This window comes from Diabrotica undecimpunctata, chromosome 1, assembly GCF_040954645.1.
Source record: "Diabrotica undecimpunctata isolate CICGRU chromosome 1, icDiaUnde3, whole genome shotgun sequence".
In the NCBI taxonomy this organism is placed as follows: domain Eukaryota; kingdom Metazoa; phylum Arthropoda; class Insecta; order Coleoptera; family Chrysomelidae; genus Diabrotica; species Diabrotica undecimpunctata.
Window position 1 is genome coordinate 26,197,110 of NC_092803.1, and position 12,821 is coordinate 26,209,930.

General features: G+C 34.3%; 1 protein-coding gene across 2 annotated transcripts; it reads right to left on the reverse strand.

Moving 5' to 3' along the window:
* Positions 1–1,287: 1,287 nt before the first annotated feature.
* Ilp7 (Insulin-like peptide 7) lies at positions 1,288–12,501 on the reverse strand. 2 transcript variants are annotated; one of them, XM_072527980.1, is made up of 4 exons: positions 12,270–12,501; positions 11,831–11,970; positions 3,636–3,802; positions 1,288–3,561 (listed from the first exon to the last, which is right to left on the reverse strand). In XM_072527980.1, exons 2-4 carry the CDS (start codon positions 11,929–11,931, stop codon positions 3,383–3,385), a joined length of 447 nt encoding a protein of 148 aa, XP_072384081.1. In that variant the 5' UTR covers positions 11,932–11,970; positions 12,270–12,501; the 3' UTR covers positions 1,288–3,382. The 2 variants fall into 2 exon arrangements, with proteins under 2 accessions (XP_072384081.1, XP_072384072.1); XM_072527971.1 differs by having other exon boundaries at positions 1,289–3,561; positions 11,831–11,973; positions 12,270–12,498.
* Between the last annotated feature and the right edge of the window lie 320 nt (positions 12,502–12,821).

Genomic DNA, 12,821 nt, shown 5'->3' on the forward strand with positions numbered 1-12,821 from the left:
CAAAAATACCAAGAAGTCTTTCTTCCTCCTTCAATATCGTTTATATTTAGAGTTTGCTGAAATGTTATACCCATCTGTTAGACTCGGTTCGCTATTCCCAGTCCGAACTGTCTAGTGAATTTAGTAATTATTTTTTTGCGAAGTTTGTTACTTTTTGACAGACTAGAAGTGGCTGAAAATTCTTCTTTTTTTAAAGAAAGAAGTCTGCAATAGTAGGATACTTGAGCTATTAATACTGAGAAGTAGGAATTGTTGTGTTGTAGGTTTCCGACAATGAATCTGTCAAAATATGCCCGAGCTAAGCGAATGGAGTATAAGAACTGAGTTTTTATCATGTAGAATTACACCGTTAGTGTCTTTAAAAATTTTTAATCGTGGTTTAAATTCTCAATGGCTATTATTTATGGATTTGTGGTATTTCCTCGTTTCATTTTTATCGAATAAACTTTGTAAAAGTTCATTTATGGATATCTTTATGAGGAAATATGTACCAGCTATTATTTATTTGTTTTTCATTATTTCATTTTTATTTCCTTTATTAAACTTCCATGCATATATTATATACAAAATAATTTCCATTTTATCCTCCATGTGTCCTGCGTTAGCACATCTTTTTTTTAAACCAATTTTCTGTGATTGAATACTACATTGTTTTATCTCATGAGCTTAATTCATTAATCCATGTTTGTAGTATGTATATGATTGCTATAATAATAGGGGAGGCAATTAAGCAAATACAGTAGGATGGTACTCAATGAAAATTTTTGTATTCGATGCGTATGAGTGTCAGGAAATTTTGTGAACAAAAATGACGATGTGAAAATAAAAATTGCAATATTGAACAAGTAAAATGTATTTTCCAATGTGCATTTCGAAGTGATAAAAAATGATAAATTTGTAATTCGGAAATAATTGACGGAAATGAGTTCAATAATACTACTAGGGGGTTTTTGGGGTCACTGAACATGAATATCATGACGGCGATGTTTTCCGGTGCACCTGGGCCTCGTCGCCTGGAGTTTTTTTGGAATTTCGGTACAAAATTAGTGCAAACTCATTACTCGGGGATTTTTTGGGTCGCTGAACACTAATATCACATATCATATCGGCGATGGTGTGCGAGGCATCTGGTGCCTAGGAGGGCTTCGACTTCTAGGTTTTGTGAAAATTTGATACAAAATCAGTGCAAACTCGTTATTCGTAGGATTTTGGAGTCACCGATCATGAATATTATAAAGGTGTTGCAAAATTCCAACAGACCAGCCCTCTCTTGAGCACAAAGTGCCTCAGACACTATCGCTGACCTATTATTGTTTAGCGACCCAAAACCCCTTAAGTAACTAGTTTACGCTGATTTTTTATCAAATTTCCACAAAACTCTAGGAGACGAGGCCTGTCCTGGATACCAAGGGCATCGGAGACCATCACCGTCATGATATTCGTGATCAGCGATCCCAAAAACTACCTGATAATGAATTTGCATTGATTTTGTTTCTAATTTCCACAAAACTCCAGTAGACGGTGCTCAGGTGCACCAGGTACCTCGGAGACCATCGCCGTCATAATATTCGTGGTCAGTGACCCCAAAACCTCCCGAGTAGTAATATTGAACTCATTTCCGTCAATATTATTTCTCAATTACAAATTTATCATTTTTCATCACTTCGAAATGCACTTTGGAAAATGGATTTTCCTTGTTCAGTAATGCAATTTTCATTTTCACATCTTCATTTTTGTTCACAAAATTCCTGACACTCATACGAATCGACTACAAAAAGTTTCATAGAGATCCATCCTACTGCAAAAATTGAATAGATTTTGCAGCTTTTATTGCTTTATTGCCTCGCCTATAATCAAATTTATTGCTTTATTGCCTCGCCTATAATCAAATTTGAATAAACCATCGAAGGTGGCTCATTTTTTCGGCAGTTTGACATTTATTACAATAGGTACAATGCATTGGTTAAATACCTTTTGTCTTCCTTCTGAACGTTTCTTCTTGTTATTACTAAAGCTACTGTGGTAAATAGAAAGAAAATAATGCTGCTGAACACAAAAATATACTTATTTTAAAAAGGAAAAATATATTTTTATAATATTACAGCCTTAAAGGAATACTGATTTAGTCAATGATATACTCACAATATCAGTGAGTAAAATATATAAGAACGTGCAAAATATGATGGTTATTAATATTTAAACCACCGTTTAAACGGAGATTTTGACGTCATGGTTCTCCAAATGATATCTGCATGAGTACGAAATTATGTTCATGATTTCAAATATAGTTTTGATTGAACTAATTCTACTAAACGCTATCTTTCGATTATTTTCAGTTTGTTCTGTATAATAGAAACATAGCTCATTGAACATCACAATCACTCAGTCGCATATCTAGAGATTAGGAAATCTTACTACCTCGAGATCCCTTTATCTTTGGGTAAGTTAAATAATTTAGTCATACTACGTCAATTTTTGTTTGTCGGTCACAAACATAAGTGATGCAGCCAAGTGTAATTTTCATTTTGCCCCCTTATTTCTTGTCCGCCCTCCAGCCTTCAATTATGTCTTAATACGACCGTATTTTTTATTAGAACTCTGTGGCCTACACTTGATACTAAAGTTTTCTTAATGTTCCAAGGAGTGATAGCCACTAAATTAACAAAATAGAAAAATAAAAAAAAATGGAGTGATATAAGTGTCTTTTTATATTTTAATTATATCTTTTCTCGTAACATGTATTTTGTAAATACATCTTAATATATAACAATGTATTTTGCCATATTTCGCACATTCTTAATGAAAAATTTTAAAGCTTAAGTTTAACAGTAGTCTTATCGTAGTTATAAATATGACATAGAATGCAGACAAAAGGAAAATGTGCTGACGATATGATGTTAATAATCATGTTGATGGTTTTAATGCACTAGAGAGGCGAAACACCAAAAAATTGCTGTAGGTAGTGCAAGATAGATTACTGCAGAGACAAATAGATCTGAGAAAAGGAAACATGATTTTGATTGTAAATTATATAAGTAAAAAAAAAGAAAGTAAAGTAAAGATAAGTAAAAAAGAAAATATTTTAACTGTACGATAACTCTCCCAATTGAAATAATAATGAGTACAAAAATAGCAAAATTTTATTGTATTTTATTATATGTATAATGTATTGCAGGTTGCATACGAAACGAGCATTTTGGGTTGCATACGCTATGGTGTAAATTTAAATTGTTTAAGACTTTCTTTTTAACATAAGAAATACTTAAATAGAATATAAAAATTGGGCTATTTATTTAAAAAAAAAATAGTCAGGTAAGTAAAAATAAATAACACATATTCCTTTTGCATTTTCTAGTTCTACATTTGATATGAATGTGTATATTTATTTGACATATGTGGTGTACCGTTTGTTAGTTGGACAATATTCGGCATATTCTTCCCATGTACATCCCGAAGACTTGCAGCATTCATGAGTTATGGATGAGCCTGATCTACGCGATCTACTTCTGCGAAATCTCAATAGCCGCTTTGCGTCTTGCCGTGATTTCCAAGGAAATTCAACTGCAAGAAAAATCATAGACCATAAGAAACACAAATAAATAAAATACTATGCAGAAATACGTATATTTGCTTACGTTCATTGTTATCATCGTATTCTTCAATTTTATTTAGACTGGGATCGCTTCTTCTAGTCAACTTGTAGATATCTTTCTCGCAAGCCCAATAGAGATGTTTTATGAGAGTGTCCCTACATCTGGAGAATTTTTCTTGATGCCAGGCGTTTTTCCAATCGGAGTGAGTCCTAAAATATTTAATGAGGGTAAAATAGTGAATAGAAATTTATAAAAGTGTATATGCTAAAAATGTTTGTATATATTGTGAAATAATTTACTACAATGAACGAATGGAAATAAACTGGTATATACCTAATTATATGCCCAATCTATAAAAAAGGGGATAAACTTATTGCGGAATAATCCTCTTATACACAGCGTAAAAAGTTTTTACTTGTATACTAAACAAACGACTCCAACAACTAACTGAAAATATTGTCGGAATATCAAACCGGTTTACGACAAGAAAGATCTACAACTGATCAGCTATTCACAGTGAAACAAATTCTAAACAAATCGTGATAATTTTTATAGCTTTAGCATAGCTTTAACATCCCCCAAAAATACATCTCGACAGTTACAAAATGAGCTCACTGAGAACTTTTCAATAGTCAAAGGATTAAAGCAAGGAGATGGGCTGGCACCGACACTATTCAACCTGACTCTCGAACATGTGATAAGACAGCTGAATATAGGAAGAGGTTTTCTCCTAAGAAATAAATCAATACAGATTGCCGCCCATGCCGATGACATTAGCATTATGTCTCACATAACATAAGGGGCGGCAGAAATATATTCACAATTAAAAGCAGAGGCAGAGATAAATATTCAAAAGACAAAAAAGCTAACACAGGCAAGAGCTAGGGTAAACATGCGTACAATTGAATTAGAGGACGATATTGAAACTGTAGGAATGTTCAGATAGTATGTTATGGATGCGAGACATGGGTGATGACAGAAGACACAAAACGAAAACTGGAAGTCTTTGAACGGTCCTAAGGAAGATATTTGGACCTATTAACGAAAACGGAGTATGTAGATCCAGGTACAACCATGAACTCTATCAACTGTTCAAAGAGGCACCGATCTTAGAATTCGTTAAACTTCAGAGACTTCGATAGGCTGGTCATGCAGTGAGAATGGAGACCAGAAGATTGACAAAAATAGTCCTAGATAGTAAAATGCAGGAGCCAAACCAAAAGGAATGCCACGGAAAAGGTGGGAGGCTGAAGTGGCAGCGGACGTGCAAAATTTGCTCTACGTGAGAGCGTGGAGATCGGCGCGGGACCGGCAAGGTTGGTGTGGTGGCATAGTTTGGAGGAGGCCAAGGCTCGTTTTGGGCTGTAGTGCCATTGGAGAGAGAGAGAGAGAGAGAGAGAGAGAGAGAAGTAAAGTCTTTTGGTGTAATATTAGATTTAAGGATTACTTGGAATTAGCAGAGATACGAACAACTAAGAGAGCGGTACGTTGAAGGGTTTAAAATGAGAAATGTTATATTGGATTTACAACATGCTGGTAGAGCCAACAATTACATACGCATCAGTGATATAGTGACCAAAGGTAAAACAACAAAAGTACCATTCTCAATCTAAGCAAGATGTAAAGACTTACTTGCATTGGAATTATAGGGGCATACTAACAGCAGCTATAGAGGCCCTACTAGAAATCTGAATTGTGAGAAACCCTGACATACAACATAATAATATCATGGCATATAAATGAAATCGGGGATACCAAATGGATGGCTGCAGACTGCAGGGATATTTCTGGTACGCAGAAGGTACTAAAATGGTGTAGAAATATTCAATAGTGTTGGAAATGTAAACATTTCTATTGCACTAGAAGAATACACCTCTGTATTCCACTCACTCTTCCATTTTGCAAGAGAAATTAACATGATTCTTTTCGAAATGAAACGGATCAATATATGCACAATTAGTTAAGCGGCTATGGCGGCTCTTAGAAGCACTAAAGTTGTTCTCTAGACTAGTGTGAGAATGCCAATACTGGTGGAACCAAATAGTGACACATTGGTATAGGTTCCAGTTCATCTTAGAATACACTTCAATGAAAGTGCTGATGAACTTGCCAGAAAAAGATCAGCTACAAAATACTTCGGTCCAGAGCCGGCTTTGCCAAAAAGCACCGTCCGCTACCGAAAAAAAGCCTGGGTCCAACATAACTTTCATTGGAAAAGGATATCCTGTCAGGCATATGGCAAAATTTGTATTGGTCAGACAAACCTTAATAGACTCTGTAGCAGATAACCTAAAACAGTCAACCGTATATTTCATGGCTGCAGATACTAGATCGCAGACAGAAAGTACTTTTTGAAGACTGCCAGGTGACTCCAAAAATATATGGTACCAATCCACTAGACCTGTACAAGCTTATACAGAGTTCTAGAATTCTGGAATTGATATCATAAATAAATTGAAGATGTACAATAAGCCAGTTGGCTGAAGTGTAACCGGTTTACAACAGACAGCTTCCGAAAAAAATGCCTATACATAGAAGCAGAAGAGGAAGAAGAAAAATAAGCATAGCAGTTAGAAAAGAAGAAGTCAGGGACAAAATATATAAATAAAAAAAAAACAGGAAAGCCGTCCGATCAGATTGCATACTAAATGAATTATTCAAATACGGAGGAGAAACAATAATTAAGAGTATAGAGGAACTTTTTCAGGGAATTTTAGACAGCTGCCGAATATCAGATCAGTGGAGTGTGAGCATTACACTACCAATATATAAAAATTAATTAATAGAAATCCTACCAACTACTGTACAATCACGTTTATCAACACATTTCTAAAACTGCTAACAAGAGTTCGGAGGTCTAGTGAATTTGTTATTCCCCGATAAAAATGTATTACTGAAGATTTTCGAAACTTAATAGTTTAGGCCCTGATCGAAAGGCGAGTAAATCCGCGTTTTATGGCTCGTCGGTAAAACGCGCCAGTATATCATTGCAACATTGCGGTTTTATATACCGACGGGCCTGACTCGCGGCTCGTCATGTAAAACCTTGTGTTATCACGGCCGGCGAGCCAAATCGGCAGTTTTTGTCAGATTTTTTCGATTTCTTTAGTTCTCGCATTTTAGTGTTTTGTTTTTGTATTACACATGTCACTAAAGACAATCATTCATTGTGTCTCTTCAGAAGATAATTTCTGTAATCAAGTGGTTCTACTAACAATTTTTAAGTTAAATGGGTGTGAGAAAGTTCTTGGTTTTTTTCTATCCAATTTTTAACCTAAACTTTAGGGCGTTTTCGCTTCTTTTTCAATATTTTGCGGTGTACTATAGCGAAATAGCACACAACTTTAGACTCCAAGTAGGTAAGACATGTTACTTCTTACTTCAATTCTCAGTCAAAAACGACTGTTTTGCTCGCTACTTCGCTAGTCTATCACACCAACGAGCCGCAAGTAAAACCAACGTTCTTGAAAACCGCTGTATAGACTCGATCAACCACTTTTAAAAAATGCTATAATTTTAAAATATCTAAGAAAATGTTAAGTAATTACAAATCACAATAGTAAAATGCACAGGAATTAGGACCTAAATGGATTTTAGTATTATACTTTTAAAAATTAAATAATTTTATTTTGCCTACATATAAATAATATAACAGTTAATATAGTGATTTTATAGCAACACTGGATAACATCCAACGGAAGAAAAAGAGGATGATGAAAAAGATATGTACTATGAGGCACTAGACCGAGACTATGATGAGTGCCCAAAAAATGACATCAAAATAATAGCAGGAGACTTTAATGCCAAAGTCGGAAGAGAGAATATATTTTCGCCTGAAAAGGGAGCCTACACGGACACTCTGATAACGGTCCGTAATGATAACGGTCTCAGAATCATAAACTTTGCGATGTCTAAAGGCCCGTTTTCACACTACGTCTACTACGTACGACAAAATGTACGTTTTGTCCAGTGTATACACACTACGTTTTTCCTTCCGTTTTCTACCTCATTTCTGATTCAGAGTCTTGAGTTGTGTGAAGTTTGTGTATTGTTTTTTTTTATTATGAAGGAAACACGGCTGCTTTCTTTTATTTTTTCAACTATAAAGATACTACGACTACGGAAAAAGGGGATGAAGAGGGAAAAGACAAGGTCAAGAGAGTGGGCTTCTAAAAAGAAGCCAGTATTCCCACGTCTCGTTACTACAAGAGGCGAACCAGATGACTGGCGCAATTATTTGCGAATGGACACCTCAGCCTATTGTCAATTGCTAGAGTTGGTAACATCATACATATTGAAATAAGACACCTCATGAGAAAATCCATTACACCCCATGAAAGACTCACAGCAACTCTCAGATATCTTACAACAGGATGCAGCGTCAAGGACTTGGAGTTCACAATCATAATATCCAAACCAGCGTTAAGCCAAATAAGTCCTGAAACATGTAATGCAATCTACTTGGTTTTAAAACATAACTACTTAAAAACTTTTATACAATTCAATAAATTCCCCAAAAAAATCGTGGGTACATTGCCGCAAATCTGACATTATTAGGCTTTTTTTGGGAAAAATGAAACGAACTGCAGTGGAACTAGTCGTCAAATAAGTCAAGATCGGACGACTTGTCTAAACATGTATTTTCACGTAACGTTTTATCCTATCAGTTCTCGCAAAACTATGCTTCTCCCATCATTTCTACGATCTGACCTTGGATTTCATTTCGATTCGACAAGACGTACGTTTTGCTGTTTACATGCCACGTTTTATTGTATAGGATTTGTCCTATCCAACAAAACGTATAATAAGACGTAGCGTGAAAACCGACCTTAAGAACATGGTAATAGCTGGGATTGGATTTCCCCATAAAGATATACGTAAGGGAAATTGGAAATCTCCTGATAATGAAACGATTAACCAAATAAATCATATAATCATCGATGCAAGACACTGCTCTAACTTATTAGATGTTAAATCTTTTACAGGAGCAAATATCGATAGTGATCACGAATAGTTAAAGTACGATTTAAAGACAGAATATCCAATTTAAAAAAGGAGATCGGGAAAAGGAGAGAAAATAATAAAATAAAAGATCCCGACATTGCAAATGTATACAGACAGCAAATAGAAGATCAAATAAGGACAGAAAACTTAGAAGAAGAAGAAGAAGAAGACATTAACCAACTATGGGCAAATAGGCGAGAAGCAAATACTAGCCGTCGAGAATTTAAACCACGATTAAAAATTTGTAGACACTAACGGTGCAATTCTACATGATAAAAACTCAGTTCTTAACAGATGGGCACAACATTTCAGCGAACATCTAAATATAAACGATATTGAAGGAGGTTACAACATAGACAATCAACAAAATCTACAACGCCAACTACACAGTGAAGACCCACCAAGAAAAGAAGTGTCAAATGCCATCCTAAAACTCAAAGGCAATAAAACCCCAGGAATCGATGAAATCTGTTCGGAAATTAATAAAAAAGGTGGTGATCAACTTTTTGCAGCAATCCATAAACTAATGGTACTTATATGGCAGAATGAATTGGTACTAGAAGAGTGGCCAAAGGGAATAATGTCCGTTGCATAAAAAGGGTGATTAACTCGAGTGTAAGAACTATAGAGGCATTACTCCGTTAGCATCTGCGTATAAAATCTTTGGCAATGTGTTGTTTGAAAGACTTAAACATTTTACAAAGAATATTGTTGGTCAATATCAATGCGGATTTACTGCTGGAAAGTCAGCTACACATCAAATTCAAGCACATAGGCAGATTCTAGAAAAGTCACTAGAATATAACATATATACACACCATTTCTTCGTCGACTTTAAATTAGCCTATGACAGTGTGAAAAGAATCAGACAATTAAATATTAGAATGAATGGAACTATTTTTAATAGATCGACGCAAATTCTGACGATATAGTTATAGTGGGCAGAAGTATGAGAGACATGGTGCAGTGGCTTGCAGACGCGGCAAGTGAATTAGGACTTGTGGTAAACGAGGAAAAAACCAAATATATGTTGGTTTCTAAAAGCCCCCGAAATATCCAACAGAGAATTCAAATTAATAACATTGAGCAAGTCAAAGAATTCACATATCTTGGGTCGCTAGTAAACGCAACAAACACAACAAGCGACGAAATGAAAAGACGCATAGCAATAGCAAACAGAACTGTTCACGGCCTCCAGAAACATTTAATAAATAAAAATATAAAACGTGCAGTAAAGCTCAATATATACAAGACCGGTTTTGATATATGGGGCTGAAACGTGGACCTTATCTCAAAATGATGGAAGACTTCTTAGTATTTTTGAGAGAAAAATTCCTAGGGCCGTAAATGAAATTGGCTATGGCGTCAAAGATACAACTTTGAACTATATCAGTTATACACCGATCCAGATATTGTGAAATTCGTTAAAGTGCAGAGACTTAGATGGGCTGGACAATTGCTAGGATGTCAGATCACGAATACACGAAGAGATTAACATTTTCAAAACCAGAGATCACAAGAAGTAGAGGACGACCACGAAGAAGATAAATTGATGATGTGGAAGAAGACCTACCGATTCTAAGGGTCAGAAGATGGAGGGAGTTGCCAGGAATCGATAGGAGTGCCGACTTCTTTGTGAGCAGGCCAAGATCCACAGCGGATTGTCGTGGAACATTTTAGAGAAAATCGAGTTATAAAATTTGTTGTTTTCTTATATAAGCGATCCATATTGTTTAAATAATAAATTTTGGTGTCTCATATCATTGATACAATAATATAATAAATAATTAAAATTGTTATGTTTTAAATTTTTATTATTTTGAAAAGTGTAATTTGATTTTATATGAAGGCACTATGGCAGAAACAAGGTATAGCAATTTTTATTAAAAGATATATGTCTTATATATTGGGCAAGTAAGTTTTCTTTCATCGTTTCTTTTGAATTTTGATAAGAAACATACGTTTGACATTGATCTTTTTTAAAAAAGAAGAAAGCAATATTAAATCCGTGATTAACAATTAAAAAAGGTTTTCTTTGCTGTTATAGTCAAACTTACAATCCCGATTCAACTGTGCTATTTTACTTCTTTCAATACAAACTTTCTCACTGTGAGCCCGTGTATAGTGGCTATCAATTGTTTGGATTGAAGAAATGTGAAATCGAACCTCATATTATTTAATATTCTCAGACACTTATTTATGTTTGTCGTGTTTTCTTTACGATAAAAACAATTTACAAAAGTCCACAATTGTTTTATGTTTTTTTGCACAATTAATGTAAAAAAAATTATAATGCAAGTGTTATTTCGATACAACTATCAAAAGTGAACCAAACTCGCCACCTTTAGTGACACTTTGTAAGAATATAAACGAAAATGAAACATCTATACTGACATAACTCAGAAGTGTCACTATTGCTGCTTTTATTAAAATGCATTATATGCATTAAAATATAACAAACATATCGATATGTGCTTCGAAGATTTGACCAGTTTTTAATTGCGTTAGATAAGAATATGTGTTCAAATTACTATAAAAACCAGGACAGAATGCTAAATATAATTACGGACTTAAAAAAACAAAAAACAAAACTAAAATTAAAGTTGAGAACGAACTATAGGTAATTGCAAATAGATGTTAATTCGGAAACTAGATAGTGAGATACCACTAGGTAGTCATTTCAGTAATGGACAAAATGATAAAGAAACTAAAAATGCAAGGATATAAACTGGGCAGAAAATAAATAATTTTGAGTGAATGTTTCAAACATTCAAGACAGTGGCGGGGACTTAATATGAAAACATCAACATTTAAGAACAAATCTGTGCTAGTAAAAAAGAAGCCCGACTGATGCAAATTCGTAATTAGAGGCTAAATATTCGAATAGGTTTCGAGATTCGAATATCGGGGAGTAGAAATCTCCAGCTACGGAAACATGCATCAGGATGTCATATGGAGGAATAAGGATATGATATTAGATGGGAAAGTAGGCATATGTAACAGACACCAGATTATAAGGGAAAAAGATGGCGAGATAGTTGGCGGTTAACATGACAAATATGAGTAGTTTTTACATCGGGCAAAAACAGGCTCAAGGGCTAATATAAAAAGCACAGCCAAACAACCATACAGTAAAGAGCACAACCGTACAAGCAACCAAATATGTTTTGTGAAAATAAAACATAAAATACAATTAACAAGGTACGTTCTGTAGTATCGTATATTATAATTACCTCTCCCTGAAGACTACATCTAGGTCATTCTCCGTTCCGCTTCCTTCGGTAGCATCAATAAAGACACATATAGCAGCTATGGTCGACACCGGAAGCAACATTAGACTCAGTTGTTCCAAGTAATGATTATTCACATAAGTCTGCTAGAAATACAAAATGTATCTTGAAAATGCAATAGATTGTAAGAAAATGTGTTTAGATCAAAAAGAAAATAATATAAAAATAAAAACAAGTCAAAAACATTTGATAATATAAAAAATATATAAATAAAGTTTCAGCTTCGGATCAAATATATGAAGAAATGATCTGAGATATGATAATTAAGAAAACAAAAAAAAATCTAATAATTTAGATGAATTAAGCGGGTAAAAATTAAATTAACTTAAAAAATAAGTTGCAACAGTGGACGAAGATAATAAAAACATCATCTTGTACTCACCTAATTTCTTGCTAAAATATTCTAACACCTTTCTACAAAAACCTTTCACTCATATATCACTCGGAAAATTTTTAAAGTCCGAGATCCCACAATATCTTTTCGATTGTCGTAGAACGAGAGTCGGTTTTAAGATAGAGATCGTTGCTCATAAACTACCTTCAACTCTTGAAAGTTTTCCCAGATCAGAAAACGGGGAAAAACTCGCGCATGTTCTCTTTTAGTCTCGTAGAATTAGGCGATAAAGTGTGGATGTTGTAAAAAAATATCTGAAATGGTTAAGAGATTCGTAGGCTTCTACAATCTATAGTATATTATACAGAGTGAATCACTACAGAGATATAGTTTTTAATTAAATATACAAAATGAAAAAAATGGACCTGCAGCCATCTCCAAAAAAAAGTTATACGCTTTTTTCGAAAAAAAAAAGCTCTCTGGTAGCTATATATACCACAAGCTGTTACGGCTTATTTTGTCATCAGAGTTGCATACTAAAATCTTTACGTATACATTAAAGCAAAGTTTTCGTATTTATTTGCTAGAAAAGGTTCTAAA

Bases quoted from the DNA above. Each gene is read 5' to 3' on its own strand.
- Ilp7 (XM_072527980.1), bottom strand. From the start codon at position 11,931: ATGTTGCTTCCGGTGTCGACCATAGCTGCTATATGTGTCTTTATTGAT. The intron at 3,803-11,830 runs GTAATTATAATA...TAAATATTTTAG, and splicing joins GATGTAGTCTTCAGGGAGAG to GACTCACTCCGATTGGAAAA. The intron at 3,562-3,635 runs GTAAGCAAATAT...TTTTTCTTGCAG, and splicing joins ATACGATGATAACAATGAAC to TTGAATTTCCTTGGAAATCA.